This window comes from Cryptotermes secundus, unplaced genomic scaffold, assembly GCF_002891405.2.
Source record: "Cryptotermes secundus unplaced genomic scaffold, Csec_1.0 scaffold373, whole genome shotgun sequence".
Taxonomy (NCBI): Eukaryota; Metazoa; Arthropoda; class Insecta; order Blattodea; family Kalotermitidae; genus Cryptotermes; species Cryptotermes secundus.
The window spans coordinates 533,470-560,100 of NW_019720165.1; the positions used below are offsets into that span (position 1 = coordinate 533,470).

General features: G+C 41.1%; 2 protein-coding genes and 1 pseudogene across 3 annotated transcripts in view; 1 reads left to right on the forward strand and 2 right to left on the reverse strand.

The window, feature by feature from the left end:
* LOC111867280 (protein abrupt) overlaps positions 1 to 26,631 on the reverse strand; it is a 460,728-nt gene that overhangs the window by 168,734 nt on the left and 265,363 nt on the right. The gene's annotated exons all lie outside the window — the stretch shown is intronic.
* LOC111867257 (voltage-dependent L-type calcium channel subunit beta-1) overlaps positions 1 to 26,631 on the forward strand; it is a 368,762-nt gene that overhangs the window by 85,081 nt on the left and 257,050 nt on the right. The window contains exon 3 of one of the 2 annotated variants that reach the window (XM_023856958.2): positions 21,499 to 21,534. The exons of the other annotated variant lie outside the window; for it this stretch is intronic. Within the exon in view, the coding sequence (XP_023712726.1) occupies positions 21,499 to 21,534 (36 nt within the window). The remainder of the gene's footprint in view (positions 1 to 21,498; positions 21,535 to 26,631) is intronic. 2 annotated transcript variants of the gene reach the window in all.
* On the reverse strand, positions 26,313 to 26,431 carry LOC111867315 (annotated as a pseudogene).

The window sequence follows — 26,631 nt, forward strand, 5'->3', positions numbered from 1 at the left end:
CCAGTGTAATTAGACTAGCTAACCAGAACGGTCGGCCGTCGTTCCGATGGGACACGATGACGTAATCACAGACAGGTATAGCACTAACAAAATTTCTAGCAAAATCAGTGAACGTGCTTTTCTCAACTACAATACATTTGATAGGGTATATCCATTCGCTTTCATGGCATACCTTATTTCATGATATGATAATTCTAAATTGTCCATGCAACGACGAGCATCATCCTATGTTATATCTCTACAACGGTTCCACAGTAGAGACATCTATGGAAAACCGTTAGAACCAACGTTTATGTTAGTCCATACATGAGCCATCTATGGAAAAGTATTAAAACTAAGTATGGAATTCATATTTAATTTCAAGGTTAATGTAGATTTTCGTACTATAATTAGGGCATGGCATGGTTACCCTAGGCCAAATTGACCTAGAAATTTAAAAAAATAAACAAGTTCCTGCGGGATTTAAACCCACTGAACTCAATATACAATCCATAACAGACAAAGCATGAATATGTTCAACTTCACGAAACATTACCATCTTCTGGGACGTAACGTTGTGCAATCCGATAGGAATTGATCGATGTATCGGAAGAACATACTGCCTCCATCTTCAGAGTAAACAGTGAAACAAGCAATTGCTGGTTACTCGCTTACATTACTTTTCAACCTGGAAGATGGAGGCAGTTCGTTCCTCGAAATAGCAGTTAACTTATACCAGATTACATGGCGTCACATCCAAGAAGAAATTAATCTTCCTTGTCAACGCATTGAGAACCTCAAATTTATGAAACTTTTTCGTAAATGCAGCTTATAAACTGGACGGTCACATTAACGGTCTTGACTGGAGCATTAAGAATTTTTCTATTGATCACAACATTTTCAAAGAAGGAACATTAAATCGTTAACTTACAACGAATTATGAATTTAGATGGAATGGAAGAAACAAGAGAAACAAAGAATTTTGATAGGGAATACTCTTGGAAAGGAGTATTTGTAAGACGAAAAAAAAAAAGGTTTGAGAGAAAATGAACATGAATGTTGAGTAAAATGGTTGTAAAGAAGAGAGGTGAATAGGGCTGGTGTAGAATAGTGCCCAGTGGCGGACTTTGATATTACTTGCTTTGAACCTTCGTGTTCTACGAACAGAGAGCTAAAAGAGACAAGATATATTTCCTATCTCGTCTTCCTCCGCTACAGAAGTCAGTTCCCGGTAAAATTCGAACCACTATCTGCCGAATAAACGGAAGCGGAACTGCTCCCGTGACCAGGTAAATGTTTTGGAATTATCTGTTTCTTGAACTGCCGAGATAGCAAAGTCGGCGTAGAGACGGGATGGGGGCTGGACGGTAGGGATTCGATTTCCGAGAGAGAGAAGGTTCTTTTCTTCTCAGTAGCTTCCAGAGTGGCTCTGGGGGCCTTCCAGCCTCCTATCCAGTGGGTATAAGGGGCTATTTCCCGGGGCTAAAGCGAGAAGTGCGTGAAGCTGACCATTAACCTCTATCTACTGATGAGCTCAAGATTGGCGGAGTTATACCTTCACTACCTTTTCTTCCTTGAACCGCCAATTCCTTCACCGAGTCCGTCCATCCACGAACAGTCAAGAGTTAACTATACGACAGATCGAGTCCACCAGAATGCAGGACAAAATCATAAAAAAATATAGCTAACAGAAATTTTCAAAATGTGGCAAAGTTCAAACACTTTGAAACGACAGTATCCAATCAAATATTTACTTATGAGGAAAGTTAGAGCAGATGAAATTCCAGCGGTTCTTGCTACCGTTCAATTCAGGAATTATTGTCTTCTCGTCTGCTGCCTAAAAGAGTAAAGATTAAAAGCATGCGAAACTATAATTTTGCCCGTAGTTTTGTATGGGTGTTACTCACATTGAAGGAAGAACATTAAGGAACATGGTATGAGTGCAGTTTCAGGAACAAAGAGGGATGAAGTGATAATAGTCAGGGGAAACTGCATAATGAGGAGCTTCATACTTTGCTCAAATGTACGACTAATTAGAATCTTCATGAGATGGGCAGGTCATGTAACAAGCAAGGGAGAGGAGTGCGTACAGGGTTTTAGTTGAGAACCTTAAAGAAAAAACCTCTAGGAAGTGCTGGACGTAGATGGAAGGATAATATTAAAATTCATGTTAGAGAAGCCGGATAGGAGTATGCACTGCTCAGACTCAGGATATGAGCCAGGGATGAGATCTTGTGAAAACGGCAATGAACCTTCGGATTCCAAAACAGTTTGGGAAATTCTTGAGTGTCTGAGGAATCGTTGGCTCCATAAGGACTCGACTTCATAGTTAGTTTGCTTGTTAGTTTGTTAGTTGTAGCTTGAAAGCAAAGTAAGTTTTGTATTTCTGGAAACAAGATCTGATGAAGGAATATTCGTATCCATAATTCCTAAATTAACGGTTCAGAATCTCTCTTAAATGTAGTGGTTACCGGACTAATGAAGAAATTCCTTACTTTTAGGGGCTACGAAAATTCATTACCTGTTCAAGAAATACAACCATTAAAACAATTTATCCAAATCCACATCTTCACGCCTTACTTCTACAATATTCTTCGACTTAAGTTTGCCTTTCCCGCCCATGACCGTACAGCTATGCTTTTTTTTTTAGTTCTTCCATTCACGAAATGCATCTTATCACTTTATTTAGAAAACGTTAATAAATTATTTACTTTAGGATTGAAGAGGAGGCACAACAGATCACTGTGGTCGCGGTGCAAGGGCAAAGAAGGCCAACCCCTTATACATTCATTCATTCATTATTATTTAGGATTTGAAGTTCTCACAGCGATGTTTATGATAAAGATCTATTTTATTAATTTTATTATCCTGTAGTCCGTTGAACCGGAAGCAGCGTCATCAGCAGCGACTTGAAGCGCAGAGCAAATGATGCTCCACATGGTTCAAGTTCGTATAGCAACAGGCGTGACCAGAGTGGTTTGAACGGCTGTTGTACTGCGATGTGGAAAGCAAATGGAAAAACTACCACATTATCACTTTTCCTGGATAGTCTCTTTCCAAAAACAGAGATACCATGTATGCGAGATCCAGAAGACGAGGAAGAAGACGTAAGAAGATGCTGGATGACCTTGGGGACAGAAGAGGATATTTTTATTTGAAGGAGAAAGCTCTAGATCGCATCAAGTGGAGGAACTGTTTTGGAAGAGACTGTGGACCTGTCGTCTGACAGATTACTGATGAATGAATGAAGTCCGTTGAAAATGTGTCAAAATTTCGGAGGAAAATATCGCCTCCGCCTTCAGTGAACAAGCCAAGCAATAAACCAGCATGGAGCAGGCAGCAAGCAGAGATACTCATGTTCCTCCGAAACTTTGGTCAATTTTCAGAGTAGTACATGGCGTTATATGCCAGAAGACAGAACACAAGTATAACATTGTCACATATTAGGGGTTTGCGTGACCAATAAAACGGGTTTTGGGTTTGATGATCGAATTTGTTGGACCTTCATACAACTTGTTACAACATTTCACAAATTACAGTATTCGACTGGACACTCTCGACCTCAGACAACACTACACCAACCACTCCTCCTAAAGCAAAAATCACTTACTATTAAATAGCCTTGGGGTTGACCTCACGGAAAACACATCCATTGCCTAGCAATGTACGTCTACTATTGTCTCATATTGTTGTAGGCATTACCTAGAAACGGGTTGCTTAACAAGAATCTGTCTCCGCGGGAGCATATATATATATATATCGATCCGTTGCCTAGCAATGGATCTATACGTCACAATATGTATCTAGACGCATGTATGTACCAATAGCTCTTAAATGTTACAAGCAAAATGATCATCTCTTAGAATGAATAAACGACGGACATACGTGAAATAGAAAGCAGTCTTCTGGGATTTGGCACCGTGTATATGTGGTGTTAACCGACGTTTCGGAGGAATGTATCGCCTCCATCTTCAGGGTAGAAGAAAAAATATAAGAATCTGCAAGCAAAGAGACCGTGAGAACCGGTAAAAGCAGGTTTTACTGCTTTCTTCATAGTCAACGCCGTGAAAGCCTCAAATCTTACATACGTGAAATATTTTACAAGCAATGTCCACAGAAGTTACTGAAACATAAAAAGGCTAATTGATAAATTTAATTATAAACCCTCCAGGCGACGGAGTGTACAGAGGATGCAGCTCTCTCAGCGGGGTAATAATGAACCGTGGTGAGTCATAAAAATCGAAGATGACGGTCCCATCGGCGACCTTACCCTGCAAAACATTTGAAATATGTTTAAAGGTAATTACTGTACTCAAAAGACTAAGGGAATTCACTGCAGCACTTCCCACCGTTCCAGAACGGCTAGTGATTCAATCCTCGAGTCGACAGGTGAACACGTTTAAAATCTGACGTTACGATATTTAAGTTAAAGTTTTTCTGATTTCATATTGAATTAACTGTCAGTTTGGCCGCGACACAGCTCAAGCAGTTAGTTGCTGGGTTCCCACCGCGGCGGCCCGGGTTCGATCTCGGGTCTGGTCAAGTGGAATTTGTGGTGGAAAAAGTGGAGCTGGGACAGGTTTTCTCCTAGTACTTCGGTTTCCCCTGCCAATCTTCATTCCACCAATTGCTCCACAATCACCCTCACCTATCATCTGGGGCTGGTACAATAGGCCAGAAGTGGCCGCAGTACAAGGGGCTTAGTCCCACCCCACTAGCAATAAAAAACTGTATATTTTAATGCTGATGGGCGTATCACAAAGCACAAATATCTGAAGGGACTGACATGAAGTTTCCTATATGTTGTCTCTATTTACGCAGATATGCGTAAAAATAAGAACAGTTTGTACGGAAGCAAATAACCGTCACACCATCCTACATAGAACAAAATGTCTACTTCCTTCGCAAAATACTAACATAATCAAACCAAGGCAACTGAGAAGTCCATGCTATGCTACTGTAATTTATTTTCCTACATAGGCTACGTTACAAGTCGGAAGGTCGCGGGTTCAAGTACCGATGAGGTCATTGGATTTTTTTTTTCAATTCACCTAACCCTTCCAGCCGCACTATGGCCCTGGGGTTCACTCAGCCTCTAACAGAAATGAGTACTAGGAATTAATTAAATAATTTTCCTGGGGAGTAAAGCGCGGCCGGCGCGTAAGGCTGACAACCTTACCGCCATCTTTGAGCCGATTGTCTAGATCTAGATAATGTAGGACCCTCAACGTCTCACAACCCTGTGGGCCTTTACGGCCTGGTACAGGGATAGCTTTACTTTTTTTTTTACTAGGTGTCCAATTCGTAAGTGGACTTTCCACGATATATTAAACACACACACACCCATGTAACAGTATATAGTATATAGCCTTGATTTAATTATCAGAAAAAGACAGCCAACAAAGCTCTTTATACACTTACATATAAACGCAAATATGTATTTCCCATTCTCGGTATATCAAGCGCAAATGGATCAAGCTGACTTCTAATATAATAATAATAATAATAATTTTAAAAAATAATAAATATAACCAATGACGGGGCACGCGGTAGCGTAGTGGGTTGAGGCACTATGCTACAAGCTGGAAGGTCACGAGTTTTATTCCCGATGAGGTTATTGGATTTTTTCAATTGACTAAATCTTTCCAGCCGCACTATGGCCTTGGAATCGACTCAGTCTCTAACAGAAATGAGTACCAGGAATCTTAGGGTAGCCGGAGCGTAAGACTGACAACCTCACCGCCATCTGTGAGCGGATTGTTTAGAAAATGAGGGAGCCTCGACATCCCACAACCCTATGGATACCCACTGCCTGCTACAGGGATAGCTTTATCTTTATAATATTCTATAACAGCAACAACAGAACTATCTTGGACTGGAATAATACATCTGTCTGTATTATAATGAAATAGTAGAATTTTAGACTTTTAATTAAAGAGAAAAAGGAAATAATAAAAATAAGGAAAGGAAAATAACAAAAATTACGGAAGGAGAAGCGCGGAACCGGGCTCTACCCGGTACGGCTTGTTTTCTGATCTGTAAAGAATAAAAGAGGGAGAGATGTTGTTGTCATGTTGTTGGCCCTGCGTCGAGACTATCGATCTGCAATGCGGTTTTCTGACGTCAGAACACTCACAGGAAACATTGCTCGCAGCACACACAGCTTTTTATTGTATTTATTTCGTTTTAAAAGAAAAACGTGAAAACTTGTAGGACCGCAAGGTGTCCCTCGCTCTGCCTCCCAAGTCTCTACGATCCAAGAGAAGTTCATTCGAAAGTAAAAAAATTCCAGTTTATTTTAAGATGGAATTATAATACTTTACAATATTTTTCGCAGTACAATTCATTATTCAAACTTATTCCAATTAATAAAAAGTTACACTTCCTAAATATTTTGACTGTTTAAAATTTTCATAATGCAGTCTTTCTGGTTATGAATCGTGTAGTCTTGTAGGAGAACTCGATAGCTTCGATGGAATATGGTGCCTCCATGTTCAGAGTATAGAGTCAGTATCTTCCTTCTAAATACTGGCGTGCATATCAGACTACACGGTGTCAGCATCTACAACACTAAAGTATAAGCCTTTATCGCGGTTGAGAATCTATTCTGTATTTTGCCCACATTATATTATGCATTTCATACATTGTTCGGAATAAGCATCGAATATTTCCTTAAATAGCATTCATATATTTAATAACAGTGCAGCCTATGATATTGGAACTGAATATTTTAAGCATATTATTTACATAAAATTTGTGCTTCATGTGCTCAGTAGTAATACTGGTACATAAATTATGATATTGTCAGGTGTATGTGTGATCAGAGATTGGTAATTGGATTTATTGGCCACTTACAGATTGTAACTACAAGTAACTATAGCTCTAACGCTAATTCACACACCCTAAAATTCACTACAACAAGCGTTAAGTCTTTTCAGACTGCTGTCTTCACCAGTCGCTGCTCGTCAACGGCTTCAACGGCGGACGTTCCCGTTACTCTGGGCTCCCAAACAATCCACGTCCCTCAGCTACCAGCTTCTAATAGCAACAGCTCACAGCAGTCCTCTAACTAACCCGCTCACTCAACAACCAACTCTTCACTTCCTGCAATCCACTGCATTGACTCTCACTAACTGTCCCACTTATAACATCTCAGCACGGACCACATACAAAACATCGTTCCTCTGTTGCTCTTCGACTCTTGCTTGTTACGAATCTGTTGTCTAGCAGAGGGAGTTGTTTACAGAGGCATTACTTAGCAATGGATCTACATGCTACTTTATCTTGAAGACCAAACCCCAGGAACAAACAAATTAGAAGCTTTCAGATATTAACCTAGATGTAATCATTCTGAAACTTTCACAAAGGCTATGCGCTATAGCACTGAACGTATGTGACGAAATCCAAAAGGTGAGGAAGGATAATAAAATCTTCTTAAGCTAACAACCTTGCCAAATGATTAAAAATAACGACGTAAAATGATCGATGTTTCAGGAACGGTATCTGTCTCTATGATCATGATCTGATGACACTTCAGGGACTCTGCGCCCATCTAGTGGGCCTGACGAGGAAGACAGGGATAGTCCCTGAAACATCTGCCATATTTAACCAATTGCCATAGCTGATAGCCCGAGAAGATTCTGTTAAATTTAATCATCGTGAGAACTTCAAGCCTCATGATGTCAAAAGAAGCAGCTGTGTCCCATTTTGTAGCAATACCTTGGAATTTTGACGAAGTGACTGCGGTTCGAGTATAGGCACTGAAGGAAATATTTGGGACAAAAAAAAATAAGGACATATATACTGTGACATGTAGACCCACTGCTAAGGAACGCGTGACAAACTTTTTCCGTACAGATGGGTTCCTGGAAACCAACTCGTTACGGGGCACGTTTCCTGGGATACGAAAATGAAACATGTTTCCACGGAGATAGATTCTTAGAAAACCAACACGTCGCTGTGGGATCAACATGCGTTTCCGTGGATACTGATGCGCTTTCAAATCAGAATAAAGTCAATAGTTCAGATCACAACGGAGCCCAGAGCTACTCGTAGCTCAGCCCTTTATTGTGAGTTATTGTAACTGATTGTGATTACGAGAGATTGTAAAGGAGTGATCAATAAATCCAATCATCCAATTAAAAACCCCGTTATCATTTTTTTTCTTTTGTCTTCGCACTACAGCCGCAGTGGGCCTAGACCTACCTCCATGAACTCCGTTCACTTCGGTTTTTCTAGATCTTACACATACGGTAGGACTCCTTGGGCGGGTGATCAGCTCGTCGCAAGGCCTCTACCTGTACACAAACACAGAAAAACGCACACAAACATCCATGCCCTGAGTGGGATTCGAACCCACGATCCCGGCTTCCGAGCGAGCGAAGACAGTGCATGCCTTAGACCGCTCGGCTGCGGTGACCGGTCCAGTTATCATTAATCACGACCATAAATCGTGACAATATAAGTCATCAATAAATGTGCTGTCTCTGGGATGTGATGTCAGATAATTTGGTAGGCATCCACGACTCTACAGACTATAAAATCTCGGAAGACAGTAACCTCCACTCACCGCTATTAGCCCGTCAAATCTTACGAATAACCTTACAAATTCATAATTTATACCACACCAAAAATTAGGATGATCAAAGCAAAGGGAATGACATCCTCACTGTCAAGGTCACGCAATTTCCTTTGGTTGCAATTATCCTTGTATTCTATTCTATGCTGAGATCGTACATCCGAGTGATCTAAGAAACAGAAAGATTGAAATGATAGGCTACACAGTAAAAAGCGTTTCCTTCATTTACGTCAACCAATCAGTATTCTGATTAGGATAGGAGCTCGATAACCGGTGGGTCTTCATTTCTCTCTTCGCAACCGTTTCCAGACCATCTTTTGGACCCACCTAGACTCCTATACAACGGATATGGGGGTGAGTGGTCACCTTCACGCCACAGCCGCTTTAATCCCAGGGAAATAGTCCTCGTACACACAGGATATAAGGATGGATTTTTGTCGCAGAATTTGTATTGCTAAACTGGTGAATTAAAAAACTCTTATCCCTGCGGGGAACGAACACGGATTCCTAGGTCGTGCACCCCCTTACCAGTCACCATACTGACTAATATAGTAAACTCCTTGAAATTATTCAATACGCGTAGAGCTGTTTCCTTTGTTACATTAACGATTTCAATCATATGCAGTTTTATGGGAATCTCTTCCACTCTGAAACAAGTCCCGCTAAAGGCTATTGTTAAATTCGACAAGCCCGAATCGAAATGCCATATATAAAACGCCTAGAATTGTTTTAGATTTGACATTCAAGGTAATCGAGATAAAAATTTGTGTCTGTAGTTCTGGTCTTTTTATGTTTGTGTCCTAGTCTCCCCTCCCCCTCTCTCTCGATGTAAAAAGCACGTGTGCGCAGGTACAGAACACAAGAAGGCTTACGGTCGTATATTGACCACATACTGGAACAAGCAATTTATGTGTTGACATCCAAACACAGGACCAGAGAAGCTATGTTAAGGGGTAGACATACCTCTATTGTCCAGCTACAGCTTGTCATGATTCAGGGCAAAACTTTAGCCTTTGTCTCCACTTGAACACGGCACTCCCGCAATTCAGTTCACCACAGGCTCGAAGAGAACAGGAACCTGCAGAAATGATTTGGATCCAAGAAGAAGGAAATAACCAGAGACTGGAGAGAAATTCCACTATAGGCAAATTCATAATCTGTACTGTGTACCAAAGGCCCAGCGGCCTAAGCTCTACAGTTACTTGCATTTACGATCTGTAAGTGTTCAATAAACCCAATTACGAAATCACCCGTCTATAGTCAATCACTCACTCATGTGACAATATTTTATAAATGTTAAATGTTAAATAATGTTAAAATGGGTCAAGACTGCAGCCAGAAAAGCATCGATCGGAAGACACAACGAAGCTTTTTTTACCGATAATATCAAAGCATCTGAAATGTTGAGCTATATTACCATTGTACAACTTATTATACTAAGATCCTTACTTACTTACTTTGGCCAGGCCATAGCTAAAGCGGTTAGTCCCTGGCTTCCCACCGCGGGGGCACGGAGTCGATCCCGGGTCTGGTCAAGTGGGATTTGTAGTGGACAAAGTGGCGCTGGGGCAGGTTTTCTCCAAGTACTTCGGTTTCCCCTGCCAATCTTCTTTCCACCAATTGCTCCACAATCACCCTCACCTATCATCTGGGGCTGGTACAATAGTCCAGAACTGGACGCAGTACAAGGGACTTAGTCTCACCCCACTAGCAATAAAAAAAAATAATACTTACTTACTTACTCATGGGGCTGAGCCCATCTTGAGGAGCCGCCAATTCTGTAGCTACTCAAGAAATTCCAAGCACTTTATGGAACCCGAAGGTTCATTACCGTGTTCATAAGAGCCTTCCACTGATCCCTATCCTGAGCCAGGTCAATCTAATCCATACCATCCCATCCTATCTCTCTAAGATCCATTTTAATACTGTCCACCCTCCTACGCCTTGGTCTTCCCAGTGGTCTCTTTCCTTCTGGCTTGCCCACCAATATCCTATATGCATTCCTCTTCTCCCCCATACGTGCTACATGCCCTGCCTACCTCATCCTCCATGACTCGATCTTTCTAATTATACTTGGAGAAGAGTACAAGTTATTAAGCTCCTGATTATGCTGTTTTCTCCAACCTCCTGTCACTTCGGTCCAAATATTCCCCTCAACACCCTGTTTCCAAACACCATCAGTGTGTGTTCCTCCCTTAATGTCAGAGACCAAATTTCACACCCACAGAGAACCACAGGCAAAATTATAGTTAGCAATTATAAAGCAAGTTTTTAGAGTGCTGATTCTGTGAACATGGCCCCGAAGGGCCTAATCGTGTGAGGCCAATTAAATAATTACTTCATATAAATTTGTTTACACTGGATGACTTCTCATTCCAAGGTAATAAGATATATTTTAAAGAAGCAGGTTACGAGGGCGTGGAATTTATTTAACTCAAGATACAGACCAGTGGCAGACTCTTGTGAACTCGACAATGAAATTTCTTGAATTACTGAGGAGAATATTAAGTTCTGGAGAAGGACGCTGGTCGATGGTGCTACATACACCTATGACTTTACAGAACACGGACGTGTAAGTTCCATGTAAGGGGGTTACTATTATGAGACAGTTGCGGGGATGAATGTTGCAGGTGTGGTGGGCCGCAATATGATATGGGCACAGGCTGGGTTGTGGCAAAATTTCTAACTACACCTGCTGTCACGTTCTAAAAATCCTGCCCCCTGCACCAATTATTTAAAGAATTCTTTGGACCTTTCATATATATATATATATATTGGTCATGTTTTACGCAGAAACTGCCTTCTAAAAGAAGTTATTGAAGGAAAGATAGAGGGGCGGATAGAAGTGACAAGAAGACGAGGAAGAAGACGTAAGAAGATGCTGGATGACCTTGGGGACAGAAGAGGATACTGTCATTTGAAGGAGANTATGTTCGCAAAAGAACGTCATAACAACGCACAAAACCCCTTTTATTAATCCGTTATAGCGATGGTTTACTCTGTCAGAGTGGAACAGCAAGTCTCGTTACAAATATTTTGAAGACGCTTGGTAAAAATAGAGCAGCCGGAATAGTTCAGTCGGTATAGTGACTAGGCTGATGCTGGGCGACCAGGGAGTCGGGGTTCGATTACTGACAGGGGAAAGATTTTTTTCTTCTTCGTAATGTACAGATCAACAATAGGATCCACCCAGTATCCAATGAAATGGGTAACGGAGGCTGTTTCTCCGAGGGTAAAGCTGACCGATCACCTCCATGTAATGCAGAAATTAAGAATGGTGGAGCTATACCTCCACTCCTCACTATGTCTTCATGGTTTCGTGCTTAATTATGCCCCCCCCATAAATTTACATTCTGTATAAGCAGAAATGTACACATTTCACGCTGCAATCAACAGCACTGAGTTTATACGTCGTGTAATTTTTAGTTTTCTCAAGAGAAAGGGACAACATTAAAACGAAACTGCATTATACTGCATACTGTACGTTGTGCCCAGGGTGGAACTACACCTCCGTTCTTTCATACGTCCCTGTGCTTAATTCTTTACAACTTTACCTTTACTTTTACTGTGCTTTGCCTGAGGCATACATATTTAGTAAAAAAATAAAGCTATCCCTGTGACAGTCCGTGGAGGCCCATAGGGTTGTGAGATGTTGAGGCTCCCACATTTTCTAGACAATCGGCTACGCGCCGGCCGCCCTTTACCCCTAGGAATATTCCTGGTACTCATTTCTGTTAGAGGCTGAGTCGAAACCAGGGTCATAGTGAGGCTGGAAGGATTTGGTAAACTGAAAAAAAATCCACCTCATCGGTATTCGATCCCGCGACCTTCCGTCTTGTAGCATAGTTCCTCAACCAACTACGCTACCGTGTGCCCCCACGCATTTAGAAAGTTATAATTTTTACCTTTTCGAGAGTTGTCTCTACTGCACCCTGTAGGGAACTAGTCATTGGACGCCGAGGCCAAGTGCTTTGAACAGTATCATATTTCGAGGTTCCGGGTTCATACCTCGTTCCGATACTGACTGAAGTATTTTAGGGGGATTTTTAATCCCCTCAACCAACATTTTGTGTTAGAACCCTAAAGAGTGAATTTTCTTTTTTCCAAGTCATTCAGACCGGCTCTGGAATCTTCCCAATCTCCAATACAATGGGTACCGGGGGCTCTTTCTCCGGGGGTAAGGCGGCCAGGTTGTGAAGCCGACTACTCACCTCCAACTAGTGCCGAGGTTAAGAAATTGTAGATCTATACATCCATTTCCCCATACGCCTTCATATTTTAGTGCTTAACTAATTAATTAAGGGACAACTTTACCTTTACCTTCACTCTAAAGAGTAGCACTCCGAAGCCCTTAACAATTTATGGTTCATCAGTCACGCACGCTATATTAAACTGAGTTATGTAAATACAGAATTATCCACGTGTTCAGTTAAGCAACAAGCCACGGAGACGTAAAGAGGAGTGGGTATAGCTGCTGGTATCTATTCATTCCGCAAGTTATTTAATGACGCTTTATCAGTATCGAGACTACATAGCATCGAATGGCATAAAAATAGACGAATGATGCATTGGAAAATATTTGTAAGGAAACAGTTGTGGCACAACAAAAGTGGCATTCCACTAATTGAATGTACTCACTGAGAAAGCAACGAAAAACCCCAGTCAGAAAGATGGTGTCTCGATTAAAACTCGACCGAGTACCTCCAGAGTACAAATCTACTGCGATGCCTCTAGAACAATAGATTCAGTAGCTCCTAATAATATTAATCTCCTTACTGTATGTAACTTACTGCTCAGCTACAGGCTCCGATCGCTTTATCCGTGGGGGAAGCATCACCTTTACTGATTAGGGCTCATAATCGGTATAGACGCGGCGATAGCAAATATCCATGCTTGTTCCAGGAATCGAACCCCAGTAGTCCAGTTTAGTCATTGTACTGTCTAAGAAATCCCGAGTCCATATAATTCAGATGTCTTCGTTCAACAAATACTATTAAAAATCACGAGTCAACCATCCTTCAATCAATGATCTTAATAAGTAGTTGTCACAGGAAAGACACTCAGTTGCAGTCCCTGTGAGTGTACTGAGGGGATAACCGCGTATCTGACATACGGTGAAAGTTACATGGGTGACAGAGTCACCCTTACTGCAAGCCCAAAGACACTTTACGAGGATTCAATACAGGACCAGTTCTGGCAGAGTACAGTGAAACAAAAAAGACACACAGTACCTGTCTAAATACAGCGCTCGGACTGGAAGCGAGTGGAGGGGGGACGATTTATGTCTCCAGAATCAAGATTTATTACACTTAATCCTCGGCTACTGAATTTATTTCTATTTGATCAGTGGCGGATTTATTGTAGAATCGATCTTGAAGAGGCAAAACAAGCAAAGTTCTGTGTATGATTTTAGGATCTTACAGCGAAGGTTAGGAAGAGTGCTCTGCTTGCCACCTGCTTGCTCGACTTATTCTTCGTCCGTAAAGATGGAGGCGATATGTTCCCTCGAAACGTCGGTTACATTTACACGGACTTCATGGCGTTATATCCCACAAGAATAAAATTATCCCTGTGCATAATTAAGCACCAATTCATGAAGACGTATGCGGAGTGGAGGTGTACCTCCATACGTTCTTAACCTAGACACGAGCTCGAGGTTAGTTGTCAGTTTCACGCCGTCGTCGCTTTACCTCACTGGAAAAAAAAGAGACTCAGGTTTAATTGAATAAGAGGCTCAGAGTTAGTCTGGTGCTGTGGAGAACAGAAAGTCTCCTCTCCTGCGGAAAATCGAACACCGATTCCCCGGTTGCCCATCGCGAAGCCCAGACACTGCGCTGACTAAGCCATTCCGGCCCTTGAAGATGCGAATACACAAAATAAGAATTAAGCTAGGGGACAATGTATGCAGAGAAACCAACTGATACTCTGAGAGCTTCAAACTGGGTTTGTTCCGATAGGAAATTCTTCCGTGAAACCCACCTGCTTGGTATTCATGAGGTCTCCAGTCGAAACTTGGACGCGTGACTGTTGCTAGTGGGGTGGGACTAAGTCAATTGTACTGCGGCCACTTCTGGCCTATTGTACCAGACGCGTGACTGTTCCAACAGAGGTCCTCTGTCCCTACGCGTAAATTCCGGTATAAGAAGTTTACAGTTATTACACCCCTATCCTTGTCGTCAGAATTGATAATCAATTTTCCATTTCTCAATTAGCAAATTCGCTACGAATACAACTTAAGCCCGGTCTAGAAAACCGAGATTAACTGCCGTGGGAATCCGTTTCGCTGACCATGCGACACCCTCTACCAGCAAAACATGGCACTAACTTCTCAGAGGAGCGGCGGTCGCTCGGTCGATATAGTTCGCTTACGGACTAAAAGCCACGGAGTTTCTACACCTTAAGCATCTAATTTGTTTTAGTGCTCACAACATTAGTGTCTTTCAGTTAGTGACCTGAGGAACGAATTCCGCTAGCGAGATTCTTTCTACTGGTCCACGAGTGGATGAAACATTTGAAGAGTCATGAGTATTCACTCTGTTATGAATTTCGTTTCGTAAAATGTTTAACGAATAATGTAAGACTTGGGTCATTACCCACGAGATAATATTCCTGTATGTGAACATCGAAATTTGATTTTAAGCCTGGTTTTACACATTAAGCATTGTACTAACGTAGCAAACACTGGCCTGTCGGCCCATCCAAAGTGTTCAACGTTTCAGGTTTACCTGTCCAACACACCAAATGTATTACAGATAATTCTTAATTTATTTCCTTGTTTTCGTCTTTTCCTCCCATACGTTCGTTTTTCTTACCTTTCCTTCTAGTCTCCTTTCATTCCCATTCGTTTTATTTTTCCTTCTTTATTTATTTTTATTTTATCTGCGTTTCTCTTTCAATCCGTTCCGTATTTCTTCGCATCTTTAGTTTTTCCTTTCTTTATCCCATTCTACTGCCTCCTTGATTCTCCTTTGTTTCTATCATCTTTTATTCGTCTTTTTACTTGTATTTCATTTTTCTCTGTAATTCTCTCCTATTCGACCTCAGTTTACATCTCTTTTCTTTATTCCTCTGTTTCTACAACTATCTAACATTTCTTCATCCTCCAATGCCTTTTCGCCTGTTCATCTGTCTTCTTCTCTCTTTATCTCTACTTCAGAGAGATTTCTTTACCCGACAGCCTCCAGACGGACGCTGGGGCCCACTCAGCCTCCTATGCAACAGATACCGGGGGTTCTTTCCCGGGGGCAAAGAGACTTGGTCGTGAAACAGACCACTGACCTTCATTTTCCACGGTTGAGAATGGGTGTTTTACTTTCATTCCCACAAGTGTCTTCATGGCGTGATGTTTAATTGAGGACAAGGGCAACATATTCTTTCTTTACGTCACTTCCTCTCACTCCTTCTCTGTTACATTTTCAATTCTTTCTTTCCTTCTTCCTGTTCTTCTTTCACGCTCCTTTTGAATTTATTCTTGTCTTTCTTTTTCCTCTCCATTTCTCTCTCATTTACTTTTTTATTCTTATTTTTTTTCTTTATATTTCGTTGAGGCACTATGCTACAAGCCGGAAGGTCGCGGGATCGAATCGCGATGAGGCCATTGGATTTTTTTAATTGACCTAATCCTTCCAGCCGCACTGTGGCCCTGGGGTCGATTCAGCCTCTGGCCTGTTACAGGGATAGTTTTACTTTTACTTTTTTATATTTCCTTCTCTTTCAGTCGGTTTTTTATACCTACATCTCCGTTCTTCCGTTCTTCTGTATTATTTATTCTTTCTTTCTTAACGCTTCTTCATCATTCTGTTTGTATCTCTCCTTGACGTTTCTTTCTTTCCTGCTATTGTTACAGTTGCAGTGTTTATATAGTACAATGCAACGTTTCGGGATTTCAAGTGATTAATTCTCATTGTGGCTACCCTGACTGAAGTATTTATAGTAAGTACTTAAGTATTTAAGATACACTATTCTCAGTGTTCAAGACCTTTCAGTTCCAAACCAATCGCTGCTCCAAATAGTGAAAATACAAACTAGATCATTATAACAATCAATGTGGTTTAAGGTAAGAATAGGGACATACGAAGAAACCTGACGACTTACTTTCTTGTACTATTAATACTGTAATTAAACCAATGAGTAACATTCGGTTGGACGCGGAGTCCTGAAACAGGACATAAGAAGCCTGGCAAGTGCCTACTTAGACGGCGACAAGAAACAAGAAACTGCAAAACAAAAGATAAAATTTCCTCTGTGCTGAATTAACTAAGCGTCATGCCTTTAAGACGTTTCGGGGAGTTAGTGTAAGCCTCATCATTCTTAACATCGGCACTGAATTGAAGGCAGTGATGAGCTTCACGTCCTGGCCGCTTAGACGTTTCCGGTAACTATGGATAGGAGGCTGGGATTGTCCCAGAGCCGGTGCGGACGCTGTGCAGAACAGAAAAATCTCTTGCCCCTGGAGGAATCGAGCCCAAGTTCCTTGACCGTCTAGGCAGTAGCTCGTCGCTTTATCGACCGATCTAATGTGATAGAAATGAGCTGCGAGAATGAAATCTGATTAATGTGATTCGAGAAAGAATCCAGCAGCGGACTTTGTGTTAACTGTAGCTCGGAGTCCTTGGTTTTCCTACCCAGAGGGTCTGCTAATTATGTAAGAGTTGAGGCTCTGACCGCGATGGTTGCAAAGACTTCTGTCTTCTGTGATATTACGCCCTGTAGTCCGTTGAAAGGCAACCGATATTTCGAAGGTACATATCTCCTCCATTTTCAGGGTCGAAAAATAAATCAAGCAAGAAACTAGCTTGAAAGCACATGGCAAGTAGAACTTGTGTTATATCGCGTTACAAAAAAAAAAGCTCAGTGGCCTATAGTCCGCAAGCGAAATATGCAGACCGAGGGACCGCCGCTTGTAGGCGAAGTTAGTGCCAACATTTGCGGATAGAGGGTGTCGCGTGGTCAGCCCAACGTCTCCCCACGGCCAATAATTTCGGTTTTCTTACATCGCCTTACATCTTCAATTATTAGTTACTGTATTTTTTAGTTTATTGCTTCGTTCCTTAGTTGACTGGTTAGTTAAAGTTCATAAAATCGGTCTTCGCCTCACTTTTCTAAACAGTGATAATCAACGAATCGAACGATTCTTGAGTGAACACTGGTTGAGCCCACACCTTACACCAAAACTCTCTCCTTCTTAGCTGGATAGAGCTTGTTCATTCTGCAGACCGATGGTTTCCTAATTGTGAAAAGGAATGTACTGAAGAGAATAAACATATGCCCACTTGTGTTTGCGCAGGTACATCGGTAACAGGAACACACTTTCACTTGTTTCGGTGTGACTGTTTCATTAATTTGTGATGACTTACAGAATTTGAAAGAGCGACGTAATGGTGCCCACTTACAGGACAAACTAGAGACACGTTTCTCCATCAGCGGCCCGCAGCTAGATTTATACATCTCCGTAAGGTACTAAGGGATATTACAGTAATTTTACATGACCAGAAAAGGAATATTAGCGACTTTTCTCTTCTGTTGTCTTCCACTCACTCTGCACACAGTTTCCACAACGAAACTGATTCTTTGACTTTCTTTTTATGGCTAGTGGAGTGGGACTAAGTCCCTTGTACTGCGGCCACTTCTGGCCTATTGTACCAGCCCCAGATGATAGGTGAGGGTGATTGTGGAGCAATTGGTGGAATGAAGATTGGCAGGGGAAACCGAAGTACTCGGAGAAAACCCGCCCCAGCGCCACTTTGTCCACCACTAATACCACTTGGCCAGACCAGGGATCGAATCCGGGCCGCCGCGATGGGAATTATTCTTTGACTTAGTAATAGAAGAAATTAAAATTATTTACAACACCCGCCATACCTACATATATACAACTCACAGCTGAGCCTGGTTATCAATGTGGAAGTTATTTCCACTTAATGCCTATATTCTATGAACAAGATGGTTCTCTAAACTGTACAGTTATTGAAGCCGAAGCTTTGGTGCCTTCACTTCAGCCAGTAGAGCACAATACTCACATCACAAACAGGTAAGACACTTCGAGCCACACAGTCTCTGATAAACATGAGGCTCTACATGAAGTTAAAACATAACAATTTTTGAAGAAAACAGTCTTCTGGGATGTGTCACCGTGTAGATGTGGTGTTAACTGACGTTTCGGTGGAACAAGCAGACTGCTTGTACCGGTTCTCAATGTCTATTCGCATGCGAATTTTCTTATTTTCCTTCTATCATGAAGATGGAGGCGATACGTTCCTCCGAAACGTCGGTTAACACCACATCTACACGGTGCCACATCCAAGAAGACTGCTTGCTTCATAGTCACCGCCGTGAAAACCTCAAATATTACATAACAGATTTTGTTATTCGCAAATGTTTGAACACCATGCAATGCCCCGACTTAAATTTAATGTCGAGAGATTATCTCAAAATATATTTCATTTTTTTAATACAGATACGAAGTTATGAAGAGAATTATGAACAGTGTTTCATGGCGCCTAACAATAAATGTTCACACATCAACCCCAAATGGAAACGATAACCTCAAAAGCGATTTCTTCAAGCAAAGACGAAAAGTTAAAAAATGGGAATAATAACAAAGTTTATAAATAGTTATAAACCAAATCATGCACAAATTTGAACCAAATTACATAGGGCGATTTGAAAATGGGGCTCATTAGCGAAAGAAGAAGGCTTCCAAGGAAAACAAAACCAAAATAAAACCTGTGAACGATGTTGGGTTTACTAACCAGCTGCAGAGTGATGATTTCAGGGTGCTAAGGAACCTAACGGGAGTCAGCGGATGGAAAGGGCCATTTGTCTTAAAAAGAGGCCAAACTTCTTAAAGGACGGTAGAACAAATGAGTACGGACTATGTAAGGTGTTCTACGTAAGGTGTTCTAAAATCTCTGCAAATCACACATAAGTGTTTTGTTTTAATTTGTAATTTCCCTTAGTGTACAACATTAATACTTGATACAGACAGAACGGCCGAGGGTCGGAATTCGAGTCCCGGTAGGAGCAAGAATTTTCTATTCCCTATGTTGCTCAGACCGGCTCTGGGATCCACCCAACCTCCTATCCAATGGGTACCGGGAACTTCTCCCGGAGGGTAAAGCGACCGGGGCGTGAAGCTGAATATTCACCTCCAGCTACTGCAGAGATGAAGAAAATGTGGATCTATACATCCACTCCGCCGGTCACGGTAGCCGAGCGGTCTAAGGCATGTACTGTCTTCGCTCGCTCGGAAACCGGGATCGTGGGTTCGAATTCCACTCAGGACATGGATGTTTAGTTTGTGTTTGCGCGTTTTTCTGTGTTTGTGTACAGGTAGAGGCCTTGCGTCGAGCTGAGCACCCGCCCAAGGAGTCCTACCGAATGTGTAGGATCTAGAAGAATCGAAGTGAACGGAGAAGTTCATGGATGTAGGCCTAGGCTCACTGGGGCTGTAGTGCCTAGGAAAACTATATATATATATATATATTCACTCTCCCATACTCCTTCATGGCATAGTACTTAATTAGTTATGCACAGCGACAAATTTATCTGTTTTACCTACAATATTAATGGGAACTTCTAAGAGAAATAGGAACCTTGCAGTGTCTGCATAACTGCGTGTTAGTGCACCACATAAGCAGTCTGTATACATTTGTATTTTAGTCTAGTCTAAAATATCAAATGAGGCATTTGGAGACAATAACAAAGCTTTGAGGTTTAACGTAAATTCTTACTAAAATCAAGACTAAATCGTCTGTATTCATTTGTAAGTTCATCTGGTCTTTAGTATGAGAGGAAACAGTCACAGAAGGGCAGGAACCTTCGAGTCTCTGCAGAACTTCTTGTTACAATGCAGCGCATAGGCCGTCAGTTCATTTCTTCTGTTGCCAGTCTCACAGATGTAGCCTAATGTTTGTGCTGTAGACGAGGCACGTCGATTAATCAGGCAACCGACGAACTCACAGCTTACGAATATCAGATATTCTGCATCACAATTTTGTCTTACATTTTCCTCTGTCTGAAGTTTATTTGATTATTCGCACTTTGTTTTGAGAACTGTGGCTACAGATCCAGAGGTCCTGGTTCGATTCCCGGGCTACCAGATTTTTTTTCTGAGAAGTATTGTGTCTGGAACGGGGTTCACCTAGCCTCGTGATAATAATTGAGGAGCTATTTCAAGGAAATAGGGCTCCTGTCTAGAAAACCGAAATTAACGGCCGTGGGGATTCGTTGCGCTGACCAAGCGACACCCTCTATCCGGAATAGTTGGCACTAAACTTCGCCGACAAGAGGCGGTCGCTCGGTCGGTATAGTTCGCTTGCGGACTAAAATCACGGAGTTTGTTTTTTGTTTATGTTTTGAAAACTGTCTCTACTCCCATCTTCAGGAGCCCGTCGTACTAACAGACACAGATGTAATAGTCAATATGTATGTTCAGTACCCAGATGATTCCAGTTTCAATTCCGGTAAGTATCAATAATCTATAAAAATATAAATAATAAAATAAAACATGTCAGTATAATGACAATTATGTGAAGACAAGATAAGGCCAACACTCGAAACTTAGTCTGTACGAACATAACTGATATGAGTCACGCAATAGACCATATCCGACATAATTGTGGTGTAACCAATCAACAATTAGCACATAAACAACCAGTGTTCACTATGTTGTTATTTTAATGTTGTCTTTTCCTTCTGTCGGCCCTTCTGTTTTTTTTTTGTTTTCATCATTCCTTTATTCCCTTCGTTCTTTCTTTCTCTATGTCTACATGTCTCTTTCTCTTTCTCTATTTTCTTCATACTATGTGTCAGTTCAGTCAACCGCCCAAACTAAGAATCAATGATTCAATCAATCATGAAATTCGGCCCGACATCCCTCACTTCTTTGTACCCTCCTCTTCTTGCACTTTCTTGTACAACTTGAACCCTTGTGTTTGCAGGAGTCATCGCCAACTTTGACGCTCATTTCGTCAAAGGTAAGAAAAACGCAATGCGACAACAGCGCCAACTCGACAAGGTGTGTGCCCTGTGCTCACTTCTCTAAGCATTGTGAACCCTTCTTTCTTATTGGTTGAATTGCTTGATGGTTTTATGGTTGTGTTTCTTTACCTATACCACTGCATTTCGTTATTATTACAAATATTTAATGTTTTATCTTTTTGATGCAGCAACACTGAAGAATACTAAAATATGAATAATGTTCTTTAGTAATAACTGTCAATTAAAATTAATATACTATACGCCTGAGCACAAAGCATTAGAATCGTTAATTTCACTTATATTATATCAAAATATTGTGATAATATTAAATTTAATAATTGTTAAATGTGACAGACTATATTTCAACAAGTTTTCCAGCTGTTGTACTGGAGGGATTTTCACCATTTGTTGCACACAATACAAAATTTTGTTTGTTTTATTACTCAAAAGTTTGGCATTTTATAAGAGTGAGGGAGGGAATTTCGGTCTATAAGGGAAACCCATACTTCATAAAGTACCACATCTACACACACACACACACACACACACGGTTATGTACAGGAACCTATTAATAATTTATTATTATTTACATTTTTTCGAAACAAAACAATATACTAATTTTTCATGAACATTTCAACTTCAGTGCTTGTACAATTTGTTTTTGTATATTTGTGGTTATGAAGCAAAAAACCATTTCTCTACAAACGAGTATCTTTTTTTAATTGTCATTGAGTGCATCCTGTCGTGTTTATTATAAAAAATCTTTATTAGAATCCGTCGCAACAAAACAATGAGACGGTCGAAGTCAATGTTACCTCAGCTAAGGCTAAGGTAACATTGACAGACTTTAATAAAAAACTTTGAACGAGTGTCTTGTTTTATTAGCTGATGGCTTTTCCCTTCAAAACGCTTCAAATCCACAATTCAAGGTATCAGAATATTCTAATTTATTACACCTGTTACAAGAAAGTTAATATTTTTTCTGCAAGTTTATACACTAATGTAAGCCTATAATTTCAGGAAGACATTCAAACATGTTCATACGGACTCGTCCACTTGTTTCCGTCCCTAATGCACTACAACTTTATTTTAAAATGTCTTTACAATCACATTTTATTTTATTGTTGCGACATGTTTCGGCCTTATAAGTCCATCCTCAGGCAGCTGTTAATTGATTGATACTACCGCACTGTATCAGCTCGTATGTCAATATATTATAATATTGCATGTTGTCGTTTGAGAATGTATGCCCCGCGCTTCACTCACGCTACTTTCATATTGCGGCGTCCACGCTGTGTTTCTTTTGTCCATAACTGTCCTTAGTCTGACGTGTATCCCTTGTACTGAGATTGAACCAAGTGGACGAGTGATGTATGAATACAACAGGATTCTGAAATATAATTGTATGTTCATACAGACATATGAAACGTAAAAATTAATACTAAAACAATGTTATGCACTACTAAAAGAAATAATATTAAATTTATACGATGTTTTCTATGCCCATTTCCTACAAGTGCTTACTCTAGAAGAGGCAAACTTCAAGCAATGAACTCTTTTTGGGCGGTTAGCCATGGGATATGGACTTAGTGTCTGAGGTTTAGTTCTCTCTCTGTCTCCACAAGTAGGAGGAAGAATGGCATAGGCGGATTATCTAAGATGTTGGATACTAACTCCATATTGACGTTACTGATCGCCCGCGACTTCACAGCATACGTAAATATTTCTTCATTATAAAGATACTAGATAAGTTTCTTTTTAAATTCGCTTAGTGGGGGGTTGAGTCCAGCTGGGTCCACTCGGCACGGCGGCCAGTGAGTGGCCTATTGTACCTGCCCCGGGTGATTATGATGATGGAGAATTTGGTGGAATGAACATTGGCAGGGGAAACCGAAGTACTCGGAGAAAACCCGCCCCAGTGCCACTTTGTCCATCACGAATCCCACTTGACCAGACCCGGGATCGAACCCGGGTCGCCGCGGTGGGAAGCCAGCGACTAAGCGCTTGAGCTATGGCACGACCCACCCAAAGGATATACTGGGAGTTCATGAAGACATTCGTCTTCCATCTATAACATACCTGAAAATGAATTTATGAATTTCCACATGCAATTATTATAACACCTGCCACATTAAATCACAGCGCTGAGACCTGCTTTGTGTTCATAACTGTAAGACGACGTGTAAAAATGTATAAATTATCTTGTCGTGATTCATATTCTTCTAGTGTTCCTGCACCGGAGAGTGAGTTTGTGTTCATAAGTCTGGGCTTATTTGACAAAACACAGTTCAGTATGCATATTCCCTCAAATTGTACATTCCAACGTAACCCAGTGGAATTCACTATAAAAACGAAATCGTCATCACCTACATCGTCACGTGACCATCGAACAAGCAGAATAAATATCTTACAGTAGAGTTCGGGTTCGTAGAATAGTTAGTCGAGTCTACTCTGACAGACTTACTTTTCTAAGGATTTGTGGATAAATTGGCGGAGTATGCCTTCAAGAACTTACTTCCTATGGATTTGTGGGTCAAGTAGTCCAGTTCATTTCCATAAACTTGTTTTCAAAGAATGTCTGCGTCAAATAGCTGGCAGCCACGTGTAAACCACAAAACTTGCGAAGAGTATAAGGCAATAATACTGACGAGCTTTAAAACATTTGTTGCTGTATATCGTCAAAGATATATGTAACAAATCAAACTCCGTGATTTCAGCCCGCAAGCGAACTATACCGACAGAACCGCAGCTTGTCGGGGAACTTTAGTCTCAACTTTTGCGGATAGAGAATGTCACGTGGTCAGCGCAACGAATCCCCACGGCCGTTAATTTCGGTTTTCTAGACCGGAGCCGTTATTTCCTGGAAATAGCTGCTCAATTATCATCACGAGGCTGACTGGAACCCGAGATATATATAATTGGCAGATAAAAATAAAGGTAATGAAAAATTAAAGTTTCAGTAGTGCAACATACATTGTATCAAATTTGTATGACACTACGTTTATAAATCTCACGGTAATTAACAGATACTTTGTCCACATCAGTTCATGCCTGCACTCTCCTCACATTTCTGTCGCCTACCGACGTCGGTGCTCGGTAACGGAGTATCAGTCCCACCACAAAATAACAGTACTGTATTTTATGTTGATCTGTACAAAAGCAAACATATTATTTCAGAATGATTAAGGCACCATGGACGTATATACTAGCTATATGCTGGAGATCCTTGGTTCAAAACTGAGATCAGAGGCCAGTTATACTAACAGGGTCTTCTGGAGACGTTCGTTAGTTCCTCTAGACAAACGCCGGGGCATTATCTAATTAAAGCCACAAACGTTTCCTTCTGAATCTTTTTCCAATTTATCATATCCAAAATGGTCCTAAACAATATGCTTTATTGTCACTGTTTTTCAACTTTGATTTACACGCCATTACGGAGGCCCAGGAAGCCGGGTGGGACTGAAACTAAATGGGACACATCAGCTGCTGGTCTATGCTGATGATATGAATCTGCTGGGTGATAACATAGGTACCATAAAGACAGACAGCAGCTTTAAGTGACGCTAGTAAGGAAGTTACCAATCTTCCCACAGTACCCCTTCCACTTCGACTGCTGTGTTTCCAAATATTCAACGATAATTCTGTATTTCTTTTAAATCTTTCAAGGTCATCTTTATGTAACTTACGCTATGCTGGCTATATGCAAAATTCAGATCTAATATGTCTGACTCGGCTATAACTCATGTGATTTATATCACCTACTTGGTCTACAAGTTCCGTATCTTACAGAAAAGCAGCTACCCTGGTTTCATTGTGTTTCTCCTATCTGTCCAGGCGACTGTCGAGGGTATGCCTCCAAGCAGACAACTGGCATCTGCTTTCTAAACACTTTCTGATTCACCAATCACGATCGTTCTGAGATATTTTAAACGTTTTAATTAATACTGTCGTTAGAAATCCTATGATTGGACCAATTAATGATGTAGAAAAGTAATTACAATACAAAATAATACTTCGTGTTCCACCGATCCCCGTTGCGACATACTGAACACAGTACGTTTGTTAAACTAGAATTGGAGGTAGAGTTAACTTGCACTTTTTCGTAATGTTGCAGTGTGAGTGCTGGAAGTAGTTTTCAGACCCGTACCACAAATTGGATATCCGCCAATTTCAGTGGGTTCAAGCTAAAGGAAGAAGCAATTAATGCTCCTATAGACCACATGAAAATGTTCGCGAAACAGGGAGGCAGTGGAGAGGAAGGGCAGAATTGAGTTTTTGCAATCCCTTTGATAAAGCGTCAGTGAATGCAGTGCTACAACTGCAGTGGGACGTCAATGTATTGATTTACCTTTATCGTTTTCCTCAATAAGCAACCGCCCTGAATAGAAGCATGACGTAAGTCCAAATTACACAATAAAACGAAGAGTCTTAATTTGGATACCAGCTTAGAAATTGTTCAGTTTCTTAGCTTTATATGTTGTTTTGTATTGACGCGATACTTTTTTTTATTGCCAGTGGGGTGAGACTAAGTCCCTTGCACTGCGGCCACTTCTGGCCTATTTTACCAGCCCCAGATGATAGGTGAGGGTGATTGTGGAGCAATTGGTGGAATGAAGATTGGCAGGGGAAACCGAAGTACTCGGAGAAAAGCTGCCTCAGCCCCACTTTGTCCACCACAAATCCCACTTGACCAGACCCGGGATCGAACCCGGGCCGCCGCGGTGGGAAGCCAGCGACTAACCGCTTGAGGTATGGCGCGGCCTAAAAAACGAAGTGCCAACAGCACGTGCTGATCCCAAGCGGTCATCCATCCAAGTACTAACCACGCCCAATGTTGCTTAACTTCGGTGTTCGGGCGAGAATTGGGGTTTTCATCATGGTATGGCCGTTGGAAACGCGAAGCTTAGTCCCTTTTCTAGAGGGAACTCCATAGAATGAGAGTGTTTGAGAACAGGGTATTCAGTAGTTATATAGGCCTAAAACGAAGGACGTATCAGGAAACTGCAGAAAAATTCACAATGAGGAACTTCATTATGATCACCTTATAATAATTATTATTATTATTGTTTGACCAAATTAAAATGGATGAGAGA